This window comes from Harmonia axyridis, chromosome 3 (assembly GCF_914767665.1).
Source record: "Harmonia axyridis chromosome 3, icHarAxyr1.1, whole genome shotgun sequence".
Taxonomy (NCBI): Eukaryota; Metazoa; Arthropoda; class Insecta; order Coleoptera; family Coccinellidae; genus Harmonia; species Harmonia axyridis.
In genome coordinates, this window is record NC_059503.1 from 59,040,162 (window position 1) to 59,064,059 (window position 23,898).

The window sequence follows — 23,898 nt, forward strand, 5'->3', positions numbered from 1 at the left end:
TACTGAAGGCTTATGAGGACAGCACGAAGAGAGTAATCAAACCAACACCAAGACACAAAGAAGGAGAGAACCCTAGAGAAATAAAAGAGTTAATAAAAATCTCAAGGAAGAAACCAAAAATCTGAATATTCTACCGACAGAACAATTCGGATTCAGAGATAAACATTCAACTGAACAACAACTTCTCCGACTAACAGAGTATATCACCCAAGGCTTTCAAAACAAACAAGCTACTGGACTGTTATTACTAGATGTAACAAGAGCATTTGACAGAGTATGGCACGAAGGGGTGAAGGACTAGCCTATAAGATGAGAACAGTGGCCGAACAGATGTGCCGAACCATCAGAAATTACAGAAATTAGAAGATGAAAAATCAACTCTAAGACACTTAGAAGCAGGAGTCCCACAAGGATCAGTATTAGGACCTCTCCTGTATAATATATACATACACGATATACCAAGGAATCCGAGAAATTTGCTTGCCCTTTATGCGGATGACACAGGAATAGCAGTCAAACACCGAAGAGCAAATATCAAACTCCAAAGATTACAAAAAGCAGCAGATGAATTAACCAAATGGTGCATTAAATGGAAGATTGAAATAAATGGACAGAAAAGTCAAGCTTTCCTACTAAAAAAGAGAATATTACAAATGGTGGAAAAATTATCAATTGACGGCAACGAAGTTGAATGGCAAAAAGAAGCAAAAAGAAGGTGTGATCATGGATACGGGACTAACGTGGAAATAACATGTTGAGTATGCGGTGGATAAAACCAACAAAGCGATGAACCGTCTATACCCAATCATCGGAAGAAGAAGCCGAATGGACAGAAACACCAAACTCAGGATAATCGAAGCCGTTGCCAGACCCCAACTCACGTACGGCTCAGTGGCTTGGGGATACGCGGCAAAGAACCACATCAAGAGAATTCAATCAACGGAAGATAAATATCTAAGATGGGCAATATATGCCCCTTGGTTTGTTAGAAACATTCAAATCCACAGAGACCTAAAATGGGACAGAATAACTGACTTCATGAAAAAAAAATTCGAAAGAATATTCGAAAAATTGATAGAACATCCCAACGAAGAATTGAAAAGATTAATTGATAACGATCCTGCCGAAGATGCTAGAAGAATGAATACATACCGCAAAAGACCCAGGGATCAATTGCGAAACGATGACCTAAATATATAGGAAACTCAAGAAAATACATCAAGAATTGAAGAAACAATCCGAATGAAAAAGACTCCCAAATAACCCAGCACAATAGTGTGCAAGGTGAAATTTATCCGATCAAGAGATAAATGATTTATAGGCTTTATGCCCGAAACCTAAGAAGCAGCAGGTTAGGTTTTGTGAGTATTCTCGCTCTTGATAAGTTAGGACCTCACACTTGTTCCTTTGGATAAGGTTCGTCTGTAAATGGATTCCCCCTGCTTTAACAAAAAAAAAAGAAATGTCCAAACGTTATACGAATGAAAAGCCACAACACACTATGGATGCGAAATATCACTCAACGCCCCTTAGGGGTTGTCCATTAATCACGTGATCTTTTTTTAGCATTTTTAAACCCCCCTCCCCCATTGGTGATACGTAGTGAGGTTTAAGACCACCCTCCCTCCCCCTTCTCAACATCACGTGTATTTTTAGTACCTACAACGAATCTTAAAATTTTCTGAATATTAACTCAATTTAAATACAGGTATAAACTATAATCTTTCTTCTGAAATTAAGGACCATAATAAAAATGTCTACACCAGGTTGCAAGTTTTTTTTGATTGCCATAACAATAATAATAAACGAAAAGTGTAATCATAGGAAAAACATGTATTGTACTAGTACATGAATATATTTAATGTAGTCAAGGTCACTACACGCCGCGCCGTGCCGCTTAATATTTGTTAAAAAATCGCGCGTTTGACGGAAAAATAAATACACGTGATATCTTACTACACCCCCCCTCCCCCTTTTGATATTTCCGTGATTTTTATCAAACCCCTCCCCCCCCCTTTCAAGCCTCACGTGATTAATGGACAACCCCTTAGATGGAGGAAGAGCAAAGAAATAAATCTACAGGGTGTCCTAGAGTAGCCATAATAAACCTATAATTTCAACAAAATATAATTTTATTTTCTATTTATCGTATTTTTCTCAAGAATTGTACTTTTTTTGTTATTAAAAATTTTTGTTCTTATTTTCAATAGGTTAAGTAAAAATAACTGTGATAAACTTCACCTCTTGATATGTATTCTTCTATTATTTAATAAAGCCAAATTATTATTATATTATAAGTAGGTGCTAATGAATATACAGGGTGGTCCAACGAAAACTTAACACCTCGATTTTCGTGGAAATTCGCTCGGACCCGTCAATTTCTGATTCGAGCGAGAAGAACTTTTCCGCTTTTTTCATCCTTGTAACTTCAACCCCCCAAAGAGGATGAGCACAACGCCTCGATTGTGAATAGGGATGAGGGGTGTTGCGATAACTGATTCTGAAGATCGAATCGATTACTATCTGACCCCAAAATATCCATCAATAATGGAATAATAGCCAAAATAGTGAAAGAGGTAATGTGAAATTTATTTTGAGAATGTTATGTGTCCATGAAGTTAGCACCCACTTTTTCGAAATTTTGTTGTTGCATTCGTTAGTAACTCCTTAGTAACTATTTGTGACACAAAAATGTTTGTACCTCAAGGATACTGGTAGAAAAATATCACATTACACTGGAGTGCTGACTTTTTTACGATTTCCCCAAAAAAAAAATTTAGTTTTTTTGTGTACCTTCAATGTAAAAAAACAGTCCTAAAATGCGGAGTTAGGAGACAGATTTTCATGAATTCCATATTTCTCTTTTGCTTCTGAGAATACATCGTTGGTAATTATTCGTAATACAAAAATTTCCTAACCTAACCTAACCTAAAATGGAAAAATAACACCCCTGAAATGCGGAGTTACCTACATCCTCTCAAAATCACAATTTTTTTGCTCCCAATCGTTAATGAATATTTGTAACAAATGAATTACGTTCCTAACAAAGTCTGTAATTGAAAAATACTACCCCTTATAAGGGAATGTAGCACCCATATTCTTAACAGTTCTCGAATGTTTTTGTTTCGTTATTAACTATCTGTTACACAAAAATTTTCGTTTCTAGAGGAAACCTGATGTCGTGCTCGGAGTTACTTTATGTATAGAATTTACATCTACCTACATATTTCCTGTTTAATGTATATTCACAGAAGCAGTTTGTTCATTATGTTCGACACAACTAACTTATATTCAATTTATATGTTATTTTAATCAGCCATTTCATTGGTCAGTGGAAGAATTGTCAGATGATACATGGAAGAATGAAATTGACGAATATCCCTAAACCTGATACCTGATAGGTATTCTCCTTAACTTAATCAATTATTTCATTTACCCAAAAGTTGCTTTTGAAAATTGATTATAAAATTACTCTATGAATATAAACTAAACTCCCACATGGTTTACTTCATTTTTTATTCTCGAAATAGTATTGTGTTATAACATTATATTCAAATACTATCCAATAGTAGCAGGACGTCAAGCTGCCAAGCATCACTGCTTTTAGTACTTACTATCTTAATTTTTTTGGTCATATCATTGTACAACTGCCTAATCATTCAGAAAAATTTAGATTCTTCAACAGAATTCTGTTCATTGAATGATCTCTTTTTAAATATTAATAAACGCTATGTCATCTCATTTACAAGAAACCAATTACCAATTTGCTACGACTACAAAATTGGCGAAAGAGTACTGACCAGTGGTTGAATAAAGGAGGAGGGGTATTACAAACTGATTGATATTGAAATGGAACTCTGAGAAATAATTAATGCTGTAGTTGAAGAACTGAATGCCTCCGGATGCTCACGACCAATGAAGCGATCATTTTTGTAAATATATCATGTTTGCTTCCATTCGAGCCTGTGGCAAGCAATTCTAACATTTAATTAAACAAAATCAACACATTGATAATAAATAAATACTGCTAATAAAAGTCTAGAAAAAAACTCATAGAACGAGTTTTCTTTTCATTGAAATATCAATATCTTTTTTTGAGTCTCAAAATAACATTTCTTTTATGTATCAAAATTATGGGTCGAATTTTCTAAAGGTTATCGAAGAGTTTTCAAATTCAAGAAAGCATTTCGATGCAATCAAATCGTGAATATCTAAACTTGTTCGATAACTCTATGCAGTTCCGATTGGATATTATAATTAAGCAGGAACAGATGGTCCTTTCGGACAAACGGCCCCGAAAATATGCCAAACTCGTTTTCTTGAAACGGCCTTCTCCTAATCTTGGACATTGTAGCGATATAACAAACAATTTTAACGGTTCACATTTCTGGTTTTCGGAATTTGGGTTTTTAATTCAGATCAGTGTGTTTTTCATAGATTTCGTATAATTTCTAGGTCTGGAACACTTTTTGCCGTCGGATTTGTCTAGGACAGTCGATATTCTTCAATAAGAACATGAAAAAATAAATCCTACTAAGAAGATATATTAATGAAATTTCTATAAAACATCATCATTCTAGATATTTTTCGATTATTTGTCTATCGAATTTAACGAAATTTCTAATCTGATTTTGGTGATGAAGGATCTAGGAAAATGAATTTTTATAGTACTTATTTTATCCATACTTTATATATTGACATAATATTTAAGCAAAACTTAGGAAGCAATTTCTAACATGTGCTATTCTTGAAAAATAATTTTTCTTTAGTTTGAAGTCGACTGAATCGTAATTTTTTAAGTAATTGAGAAAATCAAAGTCCAGTTGACTATAACTTCAGAAGCATTGTACAGGTTTGCCAATTAGCGAACTCAACAGACGTTTTATTGTATAAAAATTCAAATTTAAAGTTTCGTGGTGATCGTCAGATCAACTGGAACCATATAAAATTCAAGTAGAATGAAAAAACGTTTCTTTTAGAAAATTTTCACCGAGGGGGCTGTTCAAAGTTCCTGGGGAGCAAAGTTTCCTAACGTCCGAACATGCAGAAATTGCTTTCTCATTTAGCACTTTGAATTTTCAACATATGTAGGAATTTTGTGTTTGTGGAGTAAAATGCCGCAACTGAATTTAGGCGCCCTGAATTTTTTACGGGTGCACATAGCACAGCTCCGGGAAAGCATTGCCACCCTAGAAACATACCTGAAAAAAACACTGAACTGAATATTCTAGTGAAAATGAAATTTTGCATGTAGATCTACAGGGTGAGTTAAAAATGGTTACCGAGTTTTCTGGGGGTGATAGTAAATTGAAAAATAAGTATATTTTGGTGAATAACTTATGGTCCGTTATTTATATTAAGAGAGATATATTCTTCCAAACTTGTTGAAATAAAAAAAATCTCCGCATAACTTCTAAACGGTGAATGGCACCAGATTGAAATTTTCTGCATAAATGTATGTTGAAACATATTTCTTTTACACTACTACATTTCTGATATAACAAGAAGGGTGTTTTTAGAGGGTGAGTCATGATTTTTTTGGAACAACTCCAATAGTTATTGATGAATCTCGCGAGGAATAAATCTGCTGATATTATGTGACTACAAAAACTCAAGTATTTGAAAAGAATTTCTCATTCCTTTTTCCTTATGGGACTGTATATTTTCAGATGAAAAAATGTCACCAATATTTATCATCCATATGCAAAAAATTTTTCAAATCCGACTGGATATCATTTCAATTATGTATATTGAAATTATTAAAGGCTGGAAAGACTCCTGGATATCTATATCCACTTAGGACTAAAGTGGAATATACAAGCCCTAGGCTTAAATTGAGAAGAAGAAGGAATTATTAAAGTTATTAAAGTTTTCAGATATCTGAGCAGATCATGTGAGCTATAAATATTGATGACACTTTTTAGCTGAAAATATCCAGTCCAGTTCGCACTCCTTAATTTCTATTAATTAATTTCTATAAGAACCATCGTACAATTATTTCGAATGGTTTTCACATATGATCTTACATTTGAATCATATTATATGTATGAAATTCGCCAATAAAATCGTCTACGTCAAGAAATACCACATATGAAGGGTGGCGTATTTCGAAATCAGAATTTCACGGAAATTATTAGCATGATATCAAATTTGGACATGCTCATTCAAAAAACAGGGCGGTATCGTGTTTCATCATTTTCGGAACAGACTGTAGAGTCAAAAATAATATGAACTTATGCGGTGGGTACTGTCTATTTCGTCAAAATTAGAATCATTCTCCTAGTCCAAAATTTCCAAGAGTTATCGACCGATCGAGCACTAATATAATCTTGGTTCTGTCTCAGTCGATCTTCACTAGACTTCTCATATTTATAGGATGAATAGTAATATCAAGAGATAGAGATAATATATATATATATATATATATATATATATATATATATATATATATGTTTATACCCTGTAGCTTACAGAATAAACCATTTTATTATTATTATTATTATTATTTACCATTTCAATTTTAGATACACAATAGTCTTTTAGCTAATGATAAATAATATAGAATCCCCACAAAAGGATAAACCTGTGCGTGGGTTGTTTCTTATAAAAAAAACATATCAACTACGCATATTTTGATTTTCCCGGATAATAAGTTATTTTCGGTTTTCATCGTTATCGATCGGAAAAGTACTGTAACTTGATTATAAATAGTTTGAGATCCATATCATATGTGTACGTAGGTCATGGTGTTCCTGCCGAAAATTCCTGCTGATAAATTATTTGTGAACTGATAATGAGACTCGCGTTACAAACGAAAAAATTTCACTTCCACATGGTGAAAGTTCAATTTAACTAATAATTCATTGTCGATATCAAGGCAATAAAGAAGTACAGGGTATTTTTTATGCAAAGTGAAACATACTTACATCCATTTGTCTGAACGCATCCTTGGCGACCGCTATACGATCTCTGAAATTCCAAAAGCTCAACAATTGTTTGAGCATCTGCTCACTCCAAGTAGTGAAGAGACCGTTATATTATAACAAATCGTTGGAATGTATCTTCGACTTAATGACGAAATTGTAAATATTTGAAGGACTACATAATAAGGCAGGTAAATTTGATATTTTCAAGGCCACAGTGAATTTGAAGATATTACGTGCAGATTTTTTAAATCAAGATTCAAAAATTTGTAATCGATAGTTTATGAAGGAAAGTATTTGATGAATTTCAAAAAAGGTTCATATTCATAAAGCTTCTTTGTGAAGTTGCCGTGATTTTCAATTTGAAGATTGTAGGTCACTTGAATAAGAGTAAGAACAATGAAACAATTCTATAAGAAGACTTGTTATTTTCTGCTTTCACAAAACCGATTTTTTTTTTGCCTAACTCTCACCAGAAAATCAAGTTTTGAGGAATGGTATAATGAGATGCCATCTATCGACATCCTGTCAAAAATCCATATTTAATTGGACTGAATTATATCATTTCAATTGACAATTACACTATAACGTTTCAGAATTTAATTTTGTTTCATTTCATGTTGGGCGGAAATGGGAATAATAAATAACTGATATTTGAATATTAATTGACACCTCATGTAATAGCTGAAAATTTATCGGTTTCACCTATATAGAATATCGAACAAATGAAACTTACTTATTACCTTTATAATGCATATCCACAATTCTTTTTATTATAATTCCATTTAGCCATTTCCATTATTATTATCACCCTTTCTCTTTCTGTAAAAGGATTTGACCCAAGATGACAATTTTAATTTTTACAAAATCCGACACAGTCAAGGCTAAGAAATTGTGGTAAACCAAAGTTACTCAAATTTCGTAGTTTTGAGAAATGGATTTCTCAATTGAATTCCTTCATTTGAGATTTAATTCAAAAAATCATAGATCCGATTCTCCATAAAGTAATAAACTCGAGCGAAATTATTTGATATGATATTTACAAAATTAAACCCTCAAAATCAAAAATTTTTCAATCATCTAAGAAATTTTCAGAATATATTTCGAATGAGTAAATAAAGTTAAAAAATTTGTCCCTCTGTTGCTCAAATATGCAATCTATGATTATTAAAGCCAGCAAAAAAATATACTGCTCCACAAAACTTGAGGAAGTTCAGACATTTTGAGAGTGTTCCAAAAGTTTTAATTTTTTTTTACCATTTTGTTGAATATGAGACCTTTAAATGTTACTGGAATTTACTGGTTGCTCCTCATGTCGATGGAAGCAGGAATAAACATATTCTGTTCGCCTAGGCTAACTTTACTGGTGAAACCCCCTCAGAAAACTCAACACCTACTTAGTCTTATGGTGAGAGGGAACACTTTTTAAAGGAATTTTTGTCGGCTTGTCAACTGGTTTCAATCTCATTAATCTCATGGGCAACATATCTGTTCAGTCAGGTTTGTCATCGATGAGAAACAGTAATTGCCCCCTTAAACACCACAGAACTTCATGTAGGTAGGTATATATAAGATATGATTTGTGTAGATGTCATTGTTGTCTGTGAGAGACAACATGATGATTTCAAGAGGAAAAGCTTCTCTTAAGCAACTCTCTATGACCTAAACCTCTTAACTTATGAGCAAGAGGGTGTTACAGTTTCAAATTGTTTTTTCTCATCATAAATTCGAACAGTTTAAGTATGGGCCATAAATACCAAACAGGTGATTCCTTTCACAAGGCTACAAAAATTAAATCATCAACAAGTCAAAACTGAATGATGTATACACGTTGATTAGTTTTCAGGAATGTTACCAATGATATTAGGCTTTTCTGGATGCAGCCACGTTTCTATGATCAGTATGAGACAGGGCTCATGTTATTCAACTGGTAATAGAAGCTCATTTAACTTCGTTGAAAAGTTAAAAAAGCTAGGTTGAAATATATACCTACTGGCCATTGTTTCAAAAGTAATGCTAGTTTTTGAGAATACTAGAATGATCTAATATTCTTGTAGAAACACCCTTGGTATATTTGTAGCATCCTGTTATTGTTCCCTGTAAATAATTGATATAGTCAACAGGATGCTTGGAGACCTATTAGTTTCTTCAAATGTCGAGGGCATGACAGTTTCAATGAATTTACAGGGAACGAATTGTTATTGTACATATAATGTAAAAAGGATGTGTTATTCTTCGAGGTGTCGAAGATATGTCATGGAGTTGTAAATTTTGAAGAGATTTACTGGGGGGTTGGGAAAGTTCGAAGACAACACGGTTGTACCAGACGTGTCACATCTGTGTATCAGGTTCTAGTCCTTCGAGAATATTCGATTTCCAGGAATCCGCGAAGATCTTTGTGGGTGGTACGGCAAAATTCTTATTGGATAGGGAATGGTACTTTCCCTAAGCGTGTGGTCGAGCCGGAAGGAGGGAAGGATATTCAGTTGCGGTCAGGGGACGAAGTAAGTTCAAGTCGGGAGTCAGTTCAAATTAAGTCGGGGTAAAGTTGAAGTCAGGCCTAAGTCGAGTTAGGAGTAAGTTCAGTCGGTTGAAACTTAAGACGTAAGACGAAAAGACGGTTCGTGGACTAGAATAAGACGAGCCGCGAACGAGTTAAAGACGAGACGACCGAAACTTGTAATAAGACGAAGACGTGACATATCGAAGACGTTTCGTGTAATTAACACTCGAGTTAAAGACGAAATTCAGTACCGTATAAACTGTGTTTGTACTGTAATTGTGTAAATATATGTAAATAATTAAAGAGAGTTTAATTATTACAAACCCGAACAAAGTCACGGAAAAGAAGACCAAAGGCCAAGTAATCGAATCATTCCTCTAGACGATCTATTAACCAAGCCTACATATTTTATGGTGGAGTTGGCTTCTCCAGCATTAGGGCTTCTTTCAAGCACAGCGTTAAGTTCTTGTAGCAGCTTTGTTTACAAAGGAATTTGATCACCAGCAACTCAGAAAGATTATTCGACCTCGCAAGCACCTTTGGCACTTATGCTGATGAAGATAAAGTACCTTTATCTAATCTAGCAACGAAATGTGAACCATCCATTGCATTTGACTTTAGAAAAGGAATCGAAACATATAGTATTATTACTGCGTGGGTACCAGAATCAAAGGCTCCTTCTATGGCTGAACCAGCACGAGTACGAACTACACTTGACCAGTTATTAAAACATGGAATGACCCTTTTTGAATGCAGATGGAATAGGGGTACGGGTGCATACTTCGAAGCTGTTACAACTCCGATTCTCGACTTAATTCCTACCAATCACAAACGGTCAATTTGAAAAACAAATGGTTTTTAGTCGAAAAAACTGAGAGATAGCACTTATCGGCAGATTTCTCGAGTTTACCCGCGGCATAACTTAACAGCTGTTGACATGAAATAAACACTTTTATAACATAGTATGTTTTAAACAGCATAAAACCTTTTTATGAGCATGTTTGATAGGTTGATTACAAGGATCCGCGGGATTGATAATTTTTATCCCGTGGATTTGCGGATTGATATTTTGGTGCGGGATTGGATTCCTTAGTAAGAATCTATAATCTATATCTTATAATGGGTGTTTTTTTCGAGGTATATAACTTTAAGTTAGCATTACTGTTCAAGATGGCGACCGATTCAACAGCTGTCAAGTGATTTATTCTCAGTTTGGTTTGGCAATTCATCATGAATAGACTCACGCCTGAACAACGCTTGCAAATAGTGCAATTTTATTTCGAAAATAATGGTTCTGTGCGGAATACGTATCGCGCACTACGTCCATTTTATTTTGTTTAGCGATGAAGCGCACTTCTGGTTAAATGGCTACGTCAACAAACAAAACTGCCGCATTTGGAGTGAAGCTAATCCTCAAGTATATGTCGAAACACCGTAACATCCAGAAAAACTGACTGTTTGGTGCGCTTTATGGGCTGGTGGAATCATTGGTCCGTACTTCTTCAAAAACGATGATGGCCAGAACGTTACAGTCAATGGTGAAAGGTATAGAGCCATGATTACAAACTTTTTCATTCCTGAATTGAACAACCATGATGTCCAGGAGCTGTGGTTCCAACAAGACGGCGCAACATGTCACACAGCTTGTGCCACAATCGATTTATTGAAAGATACGTTTGGTGACTGCCTAATTTCACGTTTTGGACCTGTGAATTGGCTTCCAAGATCTTGTGATTCAACACCGCTAAACTACTTTCTGTGGTGCTATGTAAAGTCATTGGTCTATGCGGATAAGCCACAAACCCTTGACCATTTGGAAGACAACATTCGCCGTGTTATTGCAGATATACGGCCACAAATGTTGGAAAAAGTCATCGAAAATTGGACGTCCGGATTGGACTACATCCGAGCCAGCCGTGGCGGTCATATGCCAGAAATCATATTTAAAATGTAATGCCACAAGATTATCTTGCGTATAAATAAAATGCATGTCAATCGAATAATCCATCGTTGTTTTATTGCAATTTAAAGTTCTATAGCTCTAAAAAAAACTCCTTTTAGTTTCTATGTTTCCAGGAGGAGATAAATTTCTAGCGGAATTCACTTGTTGATCCGAGTTGAGGAAATGATGGAAACGCCTCTGACCTGATTATTGGTGTGTTAATTTTCCCCTCTATGTTATAGTCGGATGGGCGCCAGTCCCGATATTATCCTGATTTAGCACATAACCTTCAAACTCCGCGTCGATCCCAACGTAAACTTATGATTGTTGAGTCGAGCTATTCTCAATTGTTATCCTCATTCGAATCTACGCGCAATATCTTCTCGATATTTATTTTTGGGGGTTCACAAGTGATTTGAGAAAGATATAATAACGAAGATAATTTTGATTTTAGTAACTGTGAGTTTTTAACATTGAACACGGTGAGTAAATTTTTGTACTCATTGTTGAAGAATGTTATTGAAAAAAAAACCTGCTCCTTTGAGATGAAAACATTACAATTGTATACCTATCAATAACAATATATCGAAGAATATAAAACAAGAATTATAAATTACAAGGAATGCTATAGCGTATTATTGCCTTTAATTCAACTTAAATTCAATTTAATCTCATCCTAGATACAGTGAAACACAATATCATGTAGAAGACTAATTTTTTCGAATGAAATATTTGGATTACAAATTACAACTCCAATTGAAAATATCCTATCAATAATAAATTTTATTTGAACTTAAAATTACGCATAGTTTATTCCATGATTACTTTTTGATGTATAAGTATTTTTGGAGAAATCAATATTGAAATATCCTTCCTTGAATTATTGCTTTGAGTTTCGTGGATCGTTTTTTTTTTAAGTTAATAGATGGAATGAACATGAATATCTTCCAAAGGGCCCTCATAGTTCCAACGAAAGCGCAAAATGGCCCGCGCTAAACATATAAAATAAAACACTTTTTTCGGGGTTCGTTTATTTCATTTCATTTATAATAAATTATCTGTTAACTGCCTAGAAATTTTCTCAACTATGTGTGAATTGTGTAATTCATTCATCTATTCGGAAAATTTCAACCAGTTGCGATCTGTTGTCACTGAAAATTTGAGTTTTTTAGCGATTGCACTTTCATTTAATCACAACAAGGGCACATATAACATAACATGAAATAACATAATTTACACTGCTCAAAAAAATTGACGCACATTATGGAAATCTCAAATTTATTCAACAACTGAAGGTGTTTTCAATGATAATTATTTTTATCAGAATTATGCATGCATATGTTATCCACTTTCAACGTCTTTCTTCAATACAGATATTTTTCCCCAGCAGGAATAAAAAAGATGAGATTATCAGATTTTGAATGTTTTGGCTCCATTCTGAAATCAGTTATTCTCGATCAATTCTAGTGATCAATAGTTTTTCTTTCGTTTGATTTTCTACACTCGATCGCTATGCAACGCGAAACACGCAATTTGACCCAAGAGGAATGTGCCCAAGCGGTAGTTTTACGAGAAGAAGGGTGGACATACACAAGAATTGCAGAAAGGTTTGGAGTTTCCCATACAAGTGTGTCCAGAATGTTGCAGCGATTCAGGGAGACAGGTATGAATGTCCGAAGACCAGGACAGGGTAGACCACGGGTAACAACTGCCATTCAAGAACGTTACTTGAGAGTTTCTTCGTTGAGACAACGGTTTGCAACCGCTTGCCTCCTTCAAAATCAGCTTGTGCAAACTCATGTTGTGCAAATTAGTACTAGGACAATAAGAAATCACCTCAGAGAATATGATTTAAGGCCTCGTGTCGCGGCAACAGGCCCAGCTCTTACCCCAGCCCATCGAAGGCGCGTTTGGATTTTGCGAGAGAGCATATCCATTGGGAAGAGGCTGATTGGGAAAGAGTTCTCTTGACAGATGAGTCTAGATTCTACCTCTACCATTGTGATCGACGTTCCCATGTATACAGACGCCCACATGAAAGATATGCTCAGTGCAATTTCCTGAATACTACTGGTTTCGGGGGAGGATCGATTATGGTATGGGGTGGAATATTTTTGACTGCTCGCAAAGACCTAGTGGTCGTGGATAATGGAGCTATGAATGCTGATAGGTATATAAGGAACATTCTTGAAGAGCATGTAGTGCCATTTGCCCCATACATTGGTGAAAATTTCATTTTTATGGACGATAATGCCAGATCCCATCGTGCGCGCATCGTTCAGGAGTACCTTGAAGAGGTTGAAGTCTCTCGAATGGAATGGCCAGATCTCAATCCGATTGAGCAGGTTTGGGACAACCTCAATAGAAGGCTGGGAAGTTCAGAAAATCATCCAGTTACTCTTAATGACTCAGGAATCCAACTCAGAGAAATCTGGAAAGGATTAGACCAGAACATTTTAAAATCACTCATTTTGAGTATGAACCGTCGTTGCCGAGCTGTAATTAACGCAAGGGGTGGAAATACCAAGTATTAAATCACTTATCAGCATTCCAGTATTTTGAAAATTGTTTATTTTTATTTCTCTTTTTTCACATAAGATTCGGTGAAATCCTGAATTTTTCTTCCATTTAATGTGTCTTGTTTCGTTCAAAAGCTTCCCGAGAGAACATAAAAAATAAGTAATAAGTCAATGTAGTTAACTTTCATTAAAATTGAGATTTTCAGAATGTGCGTTAATTTTTTTGCGCAGTGTATTTTTCCTGTGAGATAATACAAAGTGTATAGGATCGATCAAAAAGAAAATAATTACGAAGCATTAAAGTCTAATGCTAAGTACCTACTGAAAACTTGAGAATCGAAGAAATATTCTTTTTGAATAAAAACATTTCGATGATAGCATATTTTTAATTTATTTTTTGGATTGATGCATATTTAGCGAGATATTTAGTGACTTTAGAAAGGATGGTAAATGATTCTATAATTTAATGCTCTGATATAGATGAGAACATTCGAATTTAAGTTTTTTATGTTTTGGCACAAGAAGAATTTAAGAATTTCTGGTTTCATATTCATGATAACTTGGAACTGATTTCCATTCTGTTACATTCTCTTTAGCATAAACAGACATTTTAAAATGTAAATAGAGCAGACTCTCGTTACTTAGAATTTTCGATAAATCGATTTAGCAACGTGTCGGCGAATTGATCATATTTGACCTCATCAAAAGAAACTGAATTTACAGTTCGTACATAGCTACTATATAGCATACATACTATGTTTTTTAAAAAAAAAGGGGTAGTGTACTCGACTGCGGTTTTCAATCATTTGTTTCCATCGAAAATATAATTGACAAATGCGTTCCTAATAGTTTCAGCAGAAGAAGAATACCGAATTTTCAATCAGTAAAATTAGGCTGAATATTAAAAAAAAATTACTCAATAATTCCGTTAAAACAGACCCGACAGTCGAGACTTTGCAAGTAAATATAAAATAACAATATTAGGCTTTATGTGAAATGTCGTGTTCACCGCAGAATTTGAATTTGAATATGATGATAGCATAATATTCCAATAATTCAAGAGAAAAATACTGACATGAAGTCAGGTGCTTTTGAGCGCTCTATCAATTATGCGCCAAGTGCAACCTTGGAGATCACAAAATTGTATATATGTATAGATATTCATGTATTCTTCATTGAAAGCTTTCAAAAATTATTAAACTGAAAATTTATTGATTAAATCATGCTGCAAGATTTGAAAGATCATAAAACTATTTATTCAAAAGTTCCAATTTAATTTTCAAACAAATAAGCAAGTAGCGTCAAAACTTCATAATTTTCCGATTTTCAGCCTATAAATTTCATGGATCGAGTTCCCAAGCATGGATAATAATCTATACACTATAAAAACAGATTTTAGTACACAATATTTTATTTTATAAGCAATTTCATTGTAAAGTACACATCGGATCGACGGATTTTTTATTCAATCTCTAGGTTCTACATACACCAAAACCTAAGTGCGAATAAAATTATTGCAAGGATATATTTGGTTGCTAATTTTCGATTTGATATGATGATGTAGAAATGAAAATCCAATGGCTATGTGTAATATAATTAATGACTCATTAATTTTCAACGTACAATTGTCCTGATAACATACAATAATGAATAATGAAATGAACATTGATATCAGGATATTGTTTATTTTTTAATGAATATGCATATTTCGATTTAGTAATTGTTTCTTCGATTATCGTTAATAGTGAATTTCAATGACTGATCCATGACCAATGACAATATCGTTTGTCTTGAGTGTCATGAGAGTAGGTTAGGTAATCTGCTGGATAAGAATATAAATATTTGCCACCTGATCTAGGTGTCATATTATCCTTTAACCGATCCGACACTGAAGTAAAACACAATTTTTGGAGATATATTTAAGACCAGGTTTTTCACATACGAATAGACGAATTTATTCCTGCAGCGAGGGTTTTTCCTACGAATAGAAAAAATTAATTTTTTCGCCGATTGACAACAAATATTAATGTTGCAGACACATATCAATCAGCAAAATATTACTTTTCCTGCCTAGGCAGCAAAATGATTATTCTCAATGCGAATAAAACATTCGTCATATTCTGACAATCAATATTTTTTGCTACCTCCCTTTTTCTGAAGGAGTAAGTACTTTTGAGTCTCTATCACTGTCCATAATATAAATATATCTGATATTTTTCCAAGAAACTGTTAGAAATTTTATGAGTTATCAAACTATAATTGTTATTGTATGATGAAATTTGATTTCAGGGTTGTTTCTGAATATATTTATTGTTTAAAAATTCAAGAAGGTATTGGAAAATAATTATGTACCTAATATTTTCGAGGATATATATAATAACCAATTCGTGCAAAATTTTGTTTCAGCTTGCCTCATTTTCGATTGAATGATTTTAAACGGTAACTTTTTTTTCAATTCCTGATTAATTTAAATAATACGAAGTACCTAAAATATCTAATAACTGAATATTTTTTGCAGATGCGGATCTGCATCATCTCCCAATTGCTCCTAGTTTTCCTCCATTCAGTGGCTGGATTTACTTTGACAACGGAGGACGTTCAACAAATATGCGGCTCAGAAAATTGGACATTACTTGATCTCAAGATTATCCAGGATGTTGGTGACATCAAAAGACTGACTTCTAACAAATGTGCACTTAACTTACGAATCCCTGCAAACGGAAGACTTACGAAAAAAGTTATGGATCTCCTACCTAAACACCATTTGAAATTATTGCAAATATCTGGTGAACTCCAAGTGTTAGATGATGATAGCTTGTCATCTCTGAAGTCTTTGAAATATCTCAAACTATCGAATCTTAATCTCGAAAAATCAGATATTTTTAAAAGTGAAGGTAAATTTCCTAAGCATCTTCAACTTCTTGACTTGTCTCACAATGGATTAAATAATTTGACTTTCTTCAAAACGGAAAGTAAAAAGATGATGAAAATCAATGTGCACGATAATCACCTACATACAGTACCTAAAGAGTTGAAAGTTTTCGGGAATTTGCAAGAAATTGTGATGAACCATAATAAAATCGAGAATTTTTCACTTGATTCAACTTTGATAAACGTGGTATACTTGGATGTTTCCTATAACATCATCAGAAATTTGTCAGGATTGCAGCATTTTCCAAACCTGGTGGTTCTGAACCTGACTAGCAACTCTATACATGAAATAAGGGAAGAATATTTCGAAAATGAACGTCCTAATCTGCAAGAACTGCTTCTCGATAATAATTTCATAGAATTCATTCCAATAAGAATATTGTTGAATTTTCCGAAACTAAAAATTTTCTCAATCGCAAATAATAAACTAAGGAAGTTAATACCAACAACAGAAAATTACAGAACTACAGAAATTGAATATTTGAATTTGGGAAGTAACTCTTTGGATGACATACCATTCAACTTCCTCAAATGGTTTCCATTTTTGAAAACACTTAAACTCAATAACAATAAATTGTCCTATTTGAGATCGGGTACATTCGCAAGACTGAATAATTTGCAGCATTTGGATCTCTCCAATAATGAAATTGTTAATTTTAATGTGAAAAGGTTGATTCCGTTAGAATCACTTTCTGCTTTGAATTTGAGTAACAACAAGATAGAAATAATAGATTATTTCTCTTTGGCATTGCATATTCCAAATTTAAGGATAATAAATATTGATGGAAATTCTTTGTTTTGTGAGAATTTGATAGAAACCTTGAGATTCTTCGATAACAACGCCATTGAAGTTGAAAAGGGTAAGTGTAGAGAAAGGGAACATATAAGAGATATTTGTTGTGTGGATGGAACCAAAAATTACACTGATCTCATCAGTGAAGGTAAATTTAATATGGTATCTTTCTCGTTGATCACACAAAATCAGAAAAATTCAAAAAAATTGGATGAACTATTGAAAACTTTCAGTAACGCCACTGTCAAAAAGGAGAGCCCTAGTTCGATGCCTAATGAGGGTTTAGTTATAACGAAAGCAACATTTTGGACTGGTTTAGGTATTATAATTGCTGCTTTATGTTTGATTTTATTCGTTCTTCTTCTTTCCTTGTTCGCCAAGAAAAAAGAAATTTTGCCAGTACATCTATGAATTTTTCAGAAAAAAGATGATGTTTCCACTCGAATCTGATTTAATTTTATTTTCTGAACTTTGTATCGAATACTGTAATGAAACGAATGCTAAAGTAATTTCAAACTTGTCATAGATTGCATTTAATGTGAAAAATCTGATCAGTTTGTGGAGCAGATGGTTTAAGCTATACTGGGTGATCCTAAATTGGAAATATTGACGGAAATGAGAGGTTCTTCCATTAATTCTAAGAAGAAAGCTCTTCATGGGCCGCAAATGTCTTGTTCAGGAGATACAAGGTGCAAAAGATCATAGCACATGGACCTTACAAGATATTAAACTGAAATTTTGCATGAATATTCAAATTCAGAATTTATATTACGTGATATGTCAATTTTGATTGAAGATCTGCAGAGTGATATTATAGTGCCAGCTGTTTTCCTCGAGAACATTTTGCTGATATAATGTTTTTGGTGGAGCACTGTCTAAACCAAATAATTCTCTTGAAATCCTCAGGAATATCCGAAATCCAGTTACCATGCTGTGATGAATAAATCAATAATTAGTTTAAATGCTTATTTTCCCGATCTTCAGCAATGATTCATCAAGATTCGACACTCGTGTATAATCATCTCAGAAAAGTAGGACTACAAGAAACACCCTGTGTCTCGAAAACAAAGTGTATACTTTATAGGATATTTTTTCGAAGAATTATTCAATGAATCTCTCATTTTCACTTGTACTACCAATTTAGGACCATCCTGTATGTAAGCTCTTAGTGGACTGCAGATATTTCCAAGATTTACTTCATACCTGAGAAGGTTTGAGAAATGCTTACAAATCGGCCAGTATATTTCAGAACTGAAATGTTTTTTTTTAAGAATAATTGTTGAGATTGTTATTATACAATAGTATTTTTTTTATATTTTGTAATACGATTTTATCGAAATATATCTATACAAGAAAATTACTCACTCTCAATATTTCCTTTCTTTCAGACGATTCCGAATTTTATGAATGAAATAATTCTAAACATCCCTTACCTATACGAGATATTTTTTGAACGATTATATGCATATCCTGTCCCTTCCATTTACTTGATGTTTTTATTATATTATTGGGCTAATATTGATTTTCAGAAATTGTATGAAGGATGTAGAATATGAATTTGATCTGCTGTTTTTTTTTTTGGATAATATGGAAAAATTTACAGGTAATAGCATTAAAAGCAACTCTAGTGTTTTATCTTTAACTTATTGTGCCCTGAGGTTAATTAGTTATGAGCATTCTCATTACTCAATCGCTAATTATATGTACTGAAAATAGTGAGGTTGGACATAAATCAATGATATTTATTTTGAGATAGAAATTATAGTGGTAGGTAGCGGTTGTACATCATATCTATAGTTGAATTTATGATTCCAAGTAGGTACCTATGCAAAACATTTCAATTTCCGTTAATATGTATCCGGCGAGTATGCTAATTGCCACCATCACCATGCTCACCTGGATGAAGTTGTGTGGTAAGGAAAAAATATTGTTTAATCTATTATTTATTTGGATTCACTTTCATTTTCGCCAATAACTTTGAGGAAATATACTTGTGGAATAAATTAAAGGATCAAAACAAAATTCTAAATTTTTAGCGGTTTTTCGAATTGCTATATTTTCGATAACAATGGTCGTATCTCAATTAGAAAAAAAGCTTTTTGAAACTTGAAGTTTATTGTTTAGAGATCTCATGATGACGAAATTTTTCAAGCAACGTGTAGCGCTCAATCCTAATGAATACAGTATATAAAATTTCTGCGATATTTTTTCAGTTTCTATTTTTGGCCCACAGATTTGAAATTTTTTTTTACAACTTAACCACTATATGGATGAGATAACTTGTACATTCAGCTTCAATATCTTGTTTTCAAAATTTAGATATGAGCATTTCTTTCTGAAATATCGAACTTTGAATTGAAAAGGACCTTTTTGTCCTTAACCATCAATATCTCACCAATCAATGTTTGCACAGAAAATTTAGGGGATGTTTTGAAATCTTGAATACATTCTCTACAAGAAGTAGCTATGGTATTTTCGGAAAAAATTTTCTGCGTTCTCTACATTAATTTGAAAAGTTGATAAAAAAAGGGCTTTTGGAGGCTTTTTGTATAATCAAGTGCTGAATTGGAAATATTAAAAAAAAACATCAATGTTGAGCGTGAGTTTCACAGTTCAATATCACCACAAAAATCCTAGAGAATTTCAATTCAAGGGTTTGTGGCTTATCCGCATAGACCAATGACTTTACATAGCCCAATGGAAATTAGTCTAGCGGTGTTAAATCACAAGATCTTGGAGGCCAATTCACAGGTTCAAAACGTGAAATTAGGCGATCACCAAACGTGTCTTTCAATAAATCGATTGTGGCACGAGCTGTGTGACATGTTGTGCCTTCTTGTTGGAACCACAGCTCCTGGACATCATGTTTGTTCAATTCAGGAATGAAAAAGTTAGTAATCATGGCTCTATACCTATCACTATTGACTGTGACGTTCTGGCCATCATCGTTTTTGAAGAAGTACTGACCAATGATTCCACCAGCCCGTAAAGCGCACCAAACAGTCAGTTTTTCTGGATGAAACGGTGTTTCGACATACACTTGAGGATTAGCTTCACTCCAAATGCGGCAGTTTTGTTTGTTGACGTTGCCATTCAACCAGAAGTGCGCGATACGTATTCCGCACAGAACCATTATTTTCGAAATAAAATTGCACTATTTGCAAGCGTTGTTCATCTATTCATGATAAATTGCCAAACCAAACTGAGAATAAATCATTTCACAGCTGTTAAATCGGTCGCCATCTTGAACAGTAATGCCAACTTAAAGTTATATACCTCGAAAAAAAAAACACCCGTTATTTCTTCACTCAGGTAAAGACTTGTAATGAAAAAAATTAAAGCTACGTTGTTCTAATGTTTTCTATACTATTGGTATTATTGTAGATCGCTCTTTATAGGTACCTAAAATTTTCTTTAAATATTTTACTTTAAGAAGTATAGAGGTCTCACTTGGATATTAAGAAGGAGTTAATTTTAGGAGAAATCAATATATGTTTACCTCATTATAAAGAGGAAGGTATGCTATAACCGATGGGAACACTAGTATAGTATAGAGTGATAATGAATGTTTCATTGAGAATGTCTTTATTGAATGAGAAAGTGCCAAAATGGTTGTTCTACAGATAAATTTTTTGTTATTTTGCTAAGGTTGATTTCGAATTCAAATTAGTTCAGAACGCTTTATGATTTGTTTCTGTTTCCAGGGATCTTCACTATAAAAATACTATTAATTTTTCAGTTAACTTCAACCTACAAACAATATTTTACGATGATTCTGTTATGTGCAAAATATTTAAAATTCAAATAAAGCTGCTGCGGTTATTCATCTCTAGTGCTCAATTAATTTCATGCTGTGAATATAAAGTCATGAATTCATTGTGGTTATTGAAAGTTTCAGAATTAAAACAATCAAAATGCTGTATGTGACCTAGATTTCATGTTATGCTATATGGTCTGTTTAACTAGGTACCTACCAGAAATCTTGTATATTGGCAGGCTAGCAAGAGATTTTATTTGAATTGAAGGAACCACGGTAGCACTATGATCTTGATATTATCTGTGTTAGAGACATCTGTTTTGATTATTTACGATGGTGACGTTTTCAAATGAAAATATTAATGACTGTCTTAGATGTTCTCTCATTGTGAGATCGAACATTATTACGTCGAATTTTATTCTTAAATTCCTGAAATCTGCAAATTTATTATTCATTCATGAATTTTTCATTTTGAATAAGCGGTTTTAGTTAGTTTAGTTAGTTGTTGAAGAATTTTTATAAACTTGAAGGAATTATCTAATGATTTCTTTGTTACAAGAAAATGGAAATATATATTCTTTTGAGATAGATCAATATAAAAATGATAACTTTATACAATAGAATAGAACATGTGTAGATAAAATCTCAGTATTAGCAGTGGAAATATAAACGGGTCATCGAACATCTCAATTTCTAGCGTATGAGAGGTAGAAGAGTACAAATAAAAACCTCAGCAAAAACTCTGTCTCCCTTTGTAGGTGTACTGATTGGTTTGATGGTTTGTGTATTTGTTTACAGAATATTATTCATCGAAACTCAAATTGTTTATTCATAAAAAAAATTACAACTTTATTACATAATAAAGGTTACGATGACCTTATGACCTGAGCATAAGCTCGTATGTCACATGTCACTCGAATTTATAAACATCATTGTAGCTACGAGACAGCACCATCACCATTACCAGAAGGGGAAACGAAAATCGAACAAAAACTCTACATCCATTCCACAATCACAACTAACTATGAGATATCGGCCAAAGGTGCCTCAAAAACCCACTACCTATAACTTGACTCTTGTATTACAGAATCAAATTCATTATGATTATTGATTATGCATTATAGACCGTCTGAGCTGCTTCTTATGCATTTTATTCCTTACAATACATTTTTTCCAGGAATAATGAAGAAGTTAGAATAAGCTGACATATTTATATTGAAGGGCATCTTCTTCATCCAAACAAAATCTTTTCCATCCTTCCTTTTCACTGAATGTTGAGGACATATATATTATAATTAAATCAAAAAAGTAATAACTGTACCTAATAGTTTCCATTATAAAACACTCAGGGCCGGCGCCGATGAACAATGCGTAAGTAATATAACTGATTCTCACATTCACAATCGATCACATACGATCGATGGAAGATCACCTATCACACCACAAGATACAAAGGGCGGTAACGCATGCAAAGCTTCAAAAACTAAATGGGATTAAAAACATATGTTCCGCTGAAAACATTTAGCATTTATCAGTAACTAGTTTCGAATTCAGAATCGTAGGAATTTTCCATATGTTGAATGTGTGAACAACTTCCACTTAATTCGAAGTATTGTTTTTCGTCTTTGTGAAATACATTACATCCCTCATTCAATTAGGGTAATAGGCAATGCTGCTCATATTGGTTGTGTTATTTATTGAACAGGCGGCTTAGTGAAGACGGTTTGGAGATTTTTATTGCAGGGAATGTTGATAAAAGCAGCAAAACGGACCAACTTCATGTTGTTTTTAAATATCAAGACTATAATTTTTCAGAAACTTGAAAGGGCGGCCACAAACTGGGCTAAATTGCCACCCATCGAAAAGAGGCGCCTGAAAAAGTCGCTTCACTGTTTCACCCCTAACGCCGGCCCTGATAAAACTGTAATTTTTTTTCATAATTGTATGATTTTTTTATCGTAGAAGATAATATTGTATTTTTTTTTCTTTTAAAAAGGTTTCGTACCGTTTATTGAATAAATAAATAATTGCTTCCTTTCATTGCTTCATTTCCAGTACTTTTTTGCATCTAGGAACCGGTCATTGATTTGTGACATGGTTTTACCTAGACTCTAGACCAACTCCATTGAAATTCCCTTAATACTCAGCCTCGTACTTATCTTTTCAATTCATATCAAATTATAGAACAAAAAGTTTTCGACTTTAAAGAAAAAAATAATATTGAAAATGAAATTGATTTAAGAGATAAAGATGGCATTATTGAATTGATTATAGTTATTTATGCAACAAGTGCAAAAAGTGAATGTTTATTGCACTCGACGTGAAATTGTCCGACGAGGCCGTTAGGTCGAGTTGGACAACACGTCGAGTGCAATAAACAATTTTTGCACGAGTTGCATACAACATTTTTTCTACGTTCATGCAAAAAGCAAAAAATGATTTATTGAGGTGCGGCACTAGGTGTAGGAAAATGAAAAGCGCAACTTGAATACTTTATTATTGATATCGATTTGCATTGAAACAGGAACTA

General features: G+C 33.5%; 1 protein-coding gene across 1 annotated transcript; it reads left to right on the plus strand.

Annotated features, from left to right (window-relative positions):
- The first annotated feature begins 11,630 nt into the window (after positions 1–11,630).
- On the plus strand, positions 11,631–18,982 carry LOC123675556 (leucine-rich repeat and death domain-containing protein 1-like). The gene is made up of 2 exons (XM_045610925.1): positions 11,631–11,850; positions 16,406–18,982. Exon 2 carries the CDS (start codon positions 16,406–16,408, stop codon positions 18,020–18,022), a length of 1,617 nt encoding a protein of 538 aa, XP_045466881.1. The 5' UTR covers positions 11,631–11,850; the 3' UTR covers positions 18,023–18,982.
- The last annotated feature ends 4,916 nt before the right edge of the window (positions 18,983–23,898 follow it).

What these genes read in the sequence shown, in the direction of transcription:
- LOC123675556 (XM_045610925.1), top strand. Translation starts at nt 16,406, where the DNA reads ATGCGGATCTGCATCATCTCCCAATTGCTCCTAGTTTTCCTCCATTCA.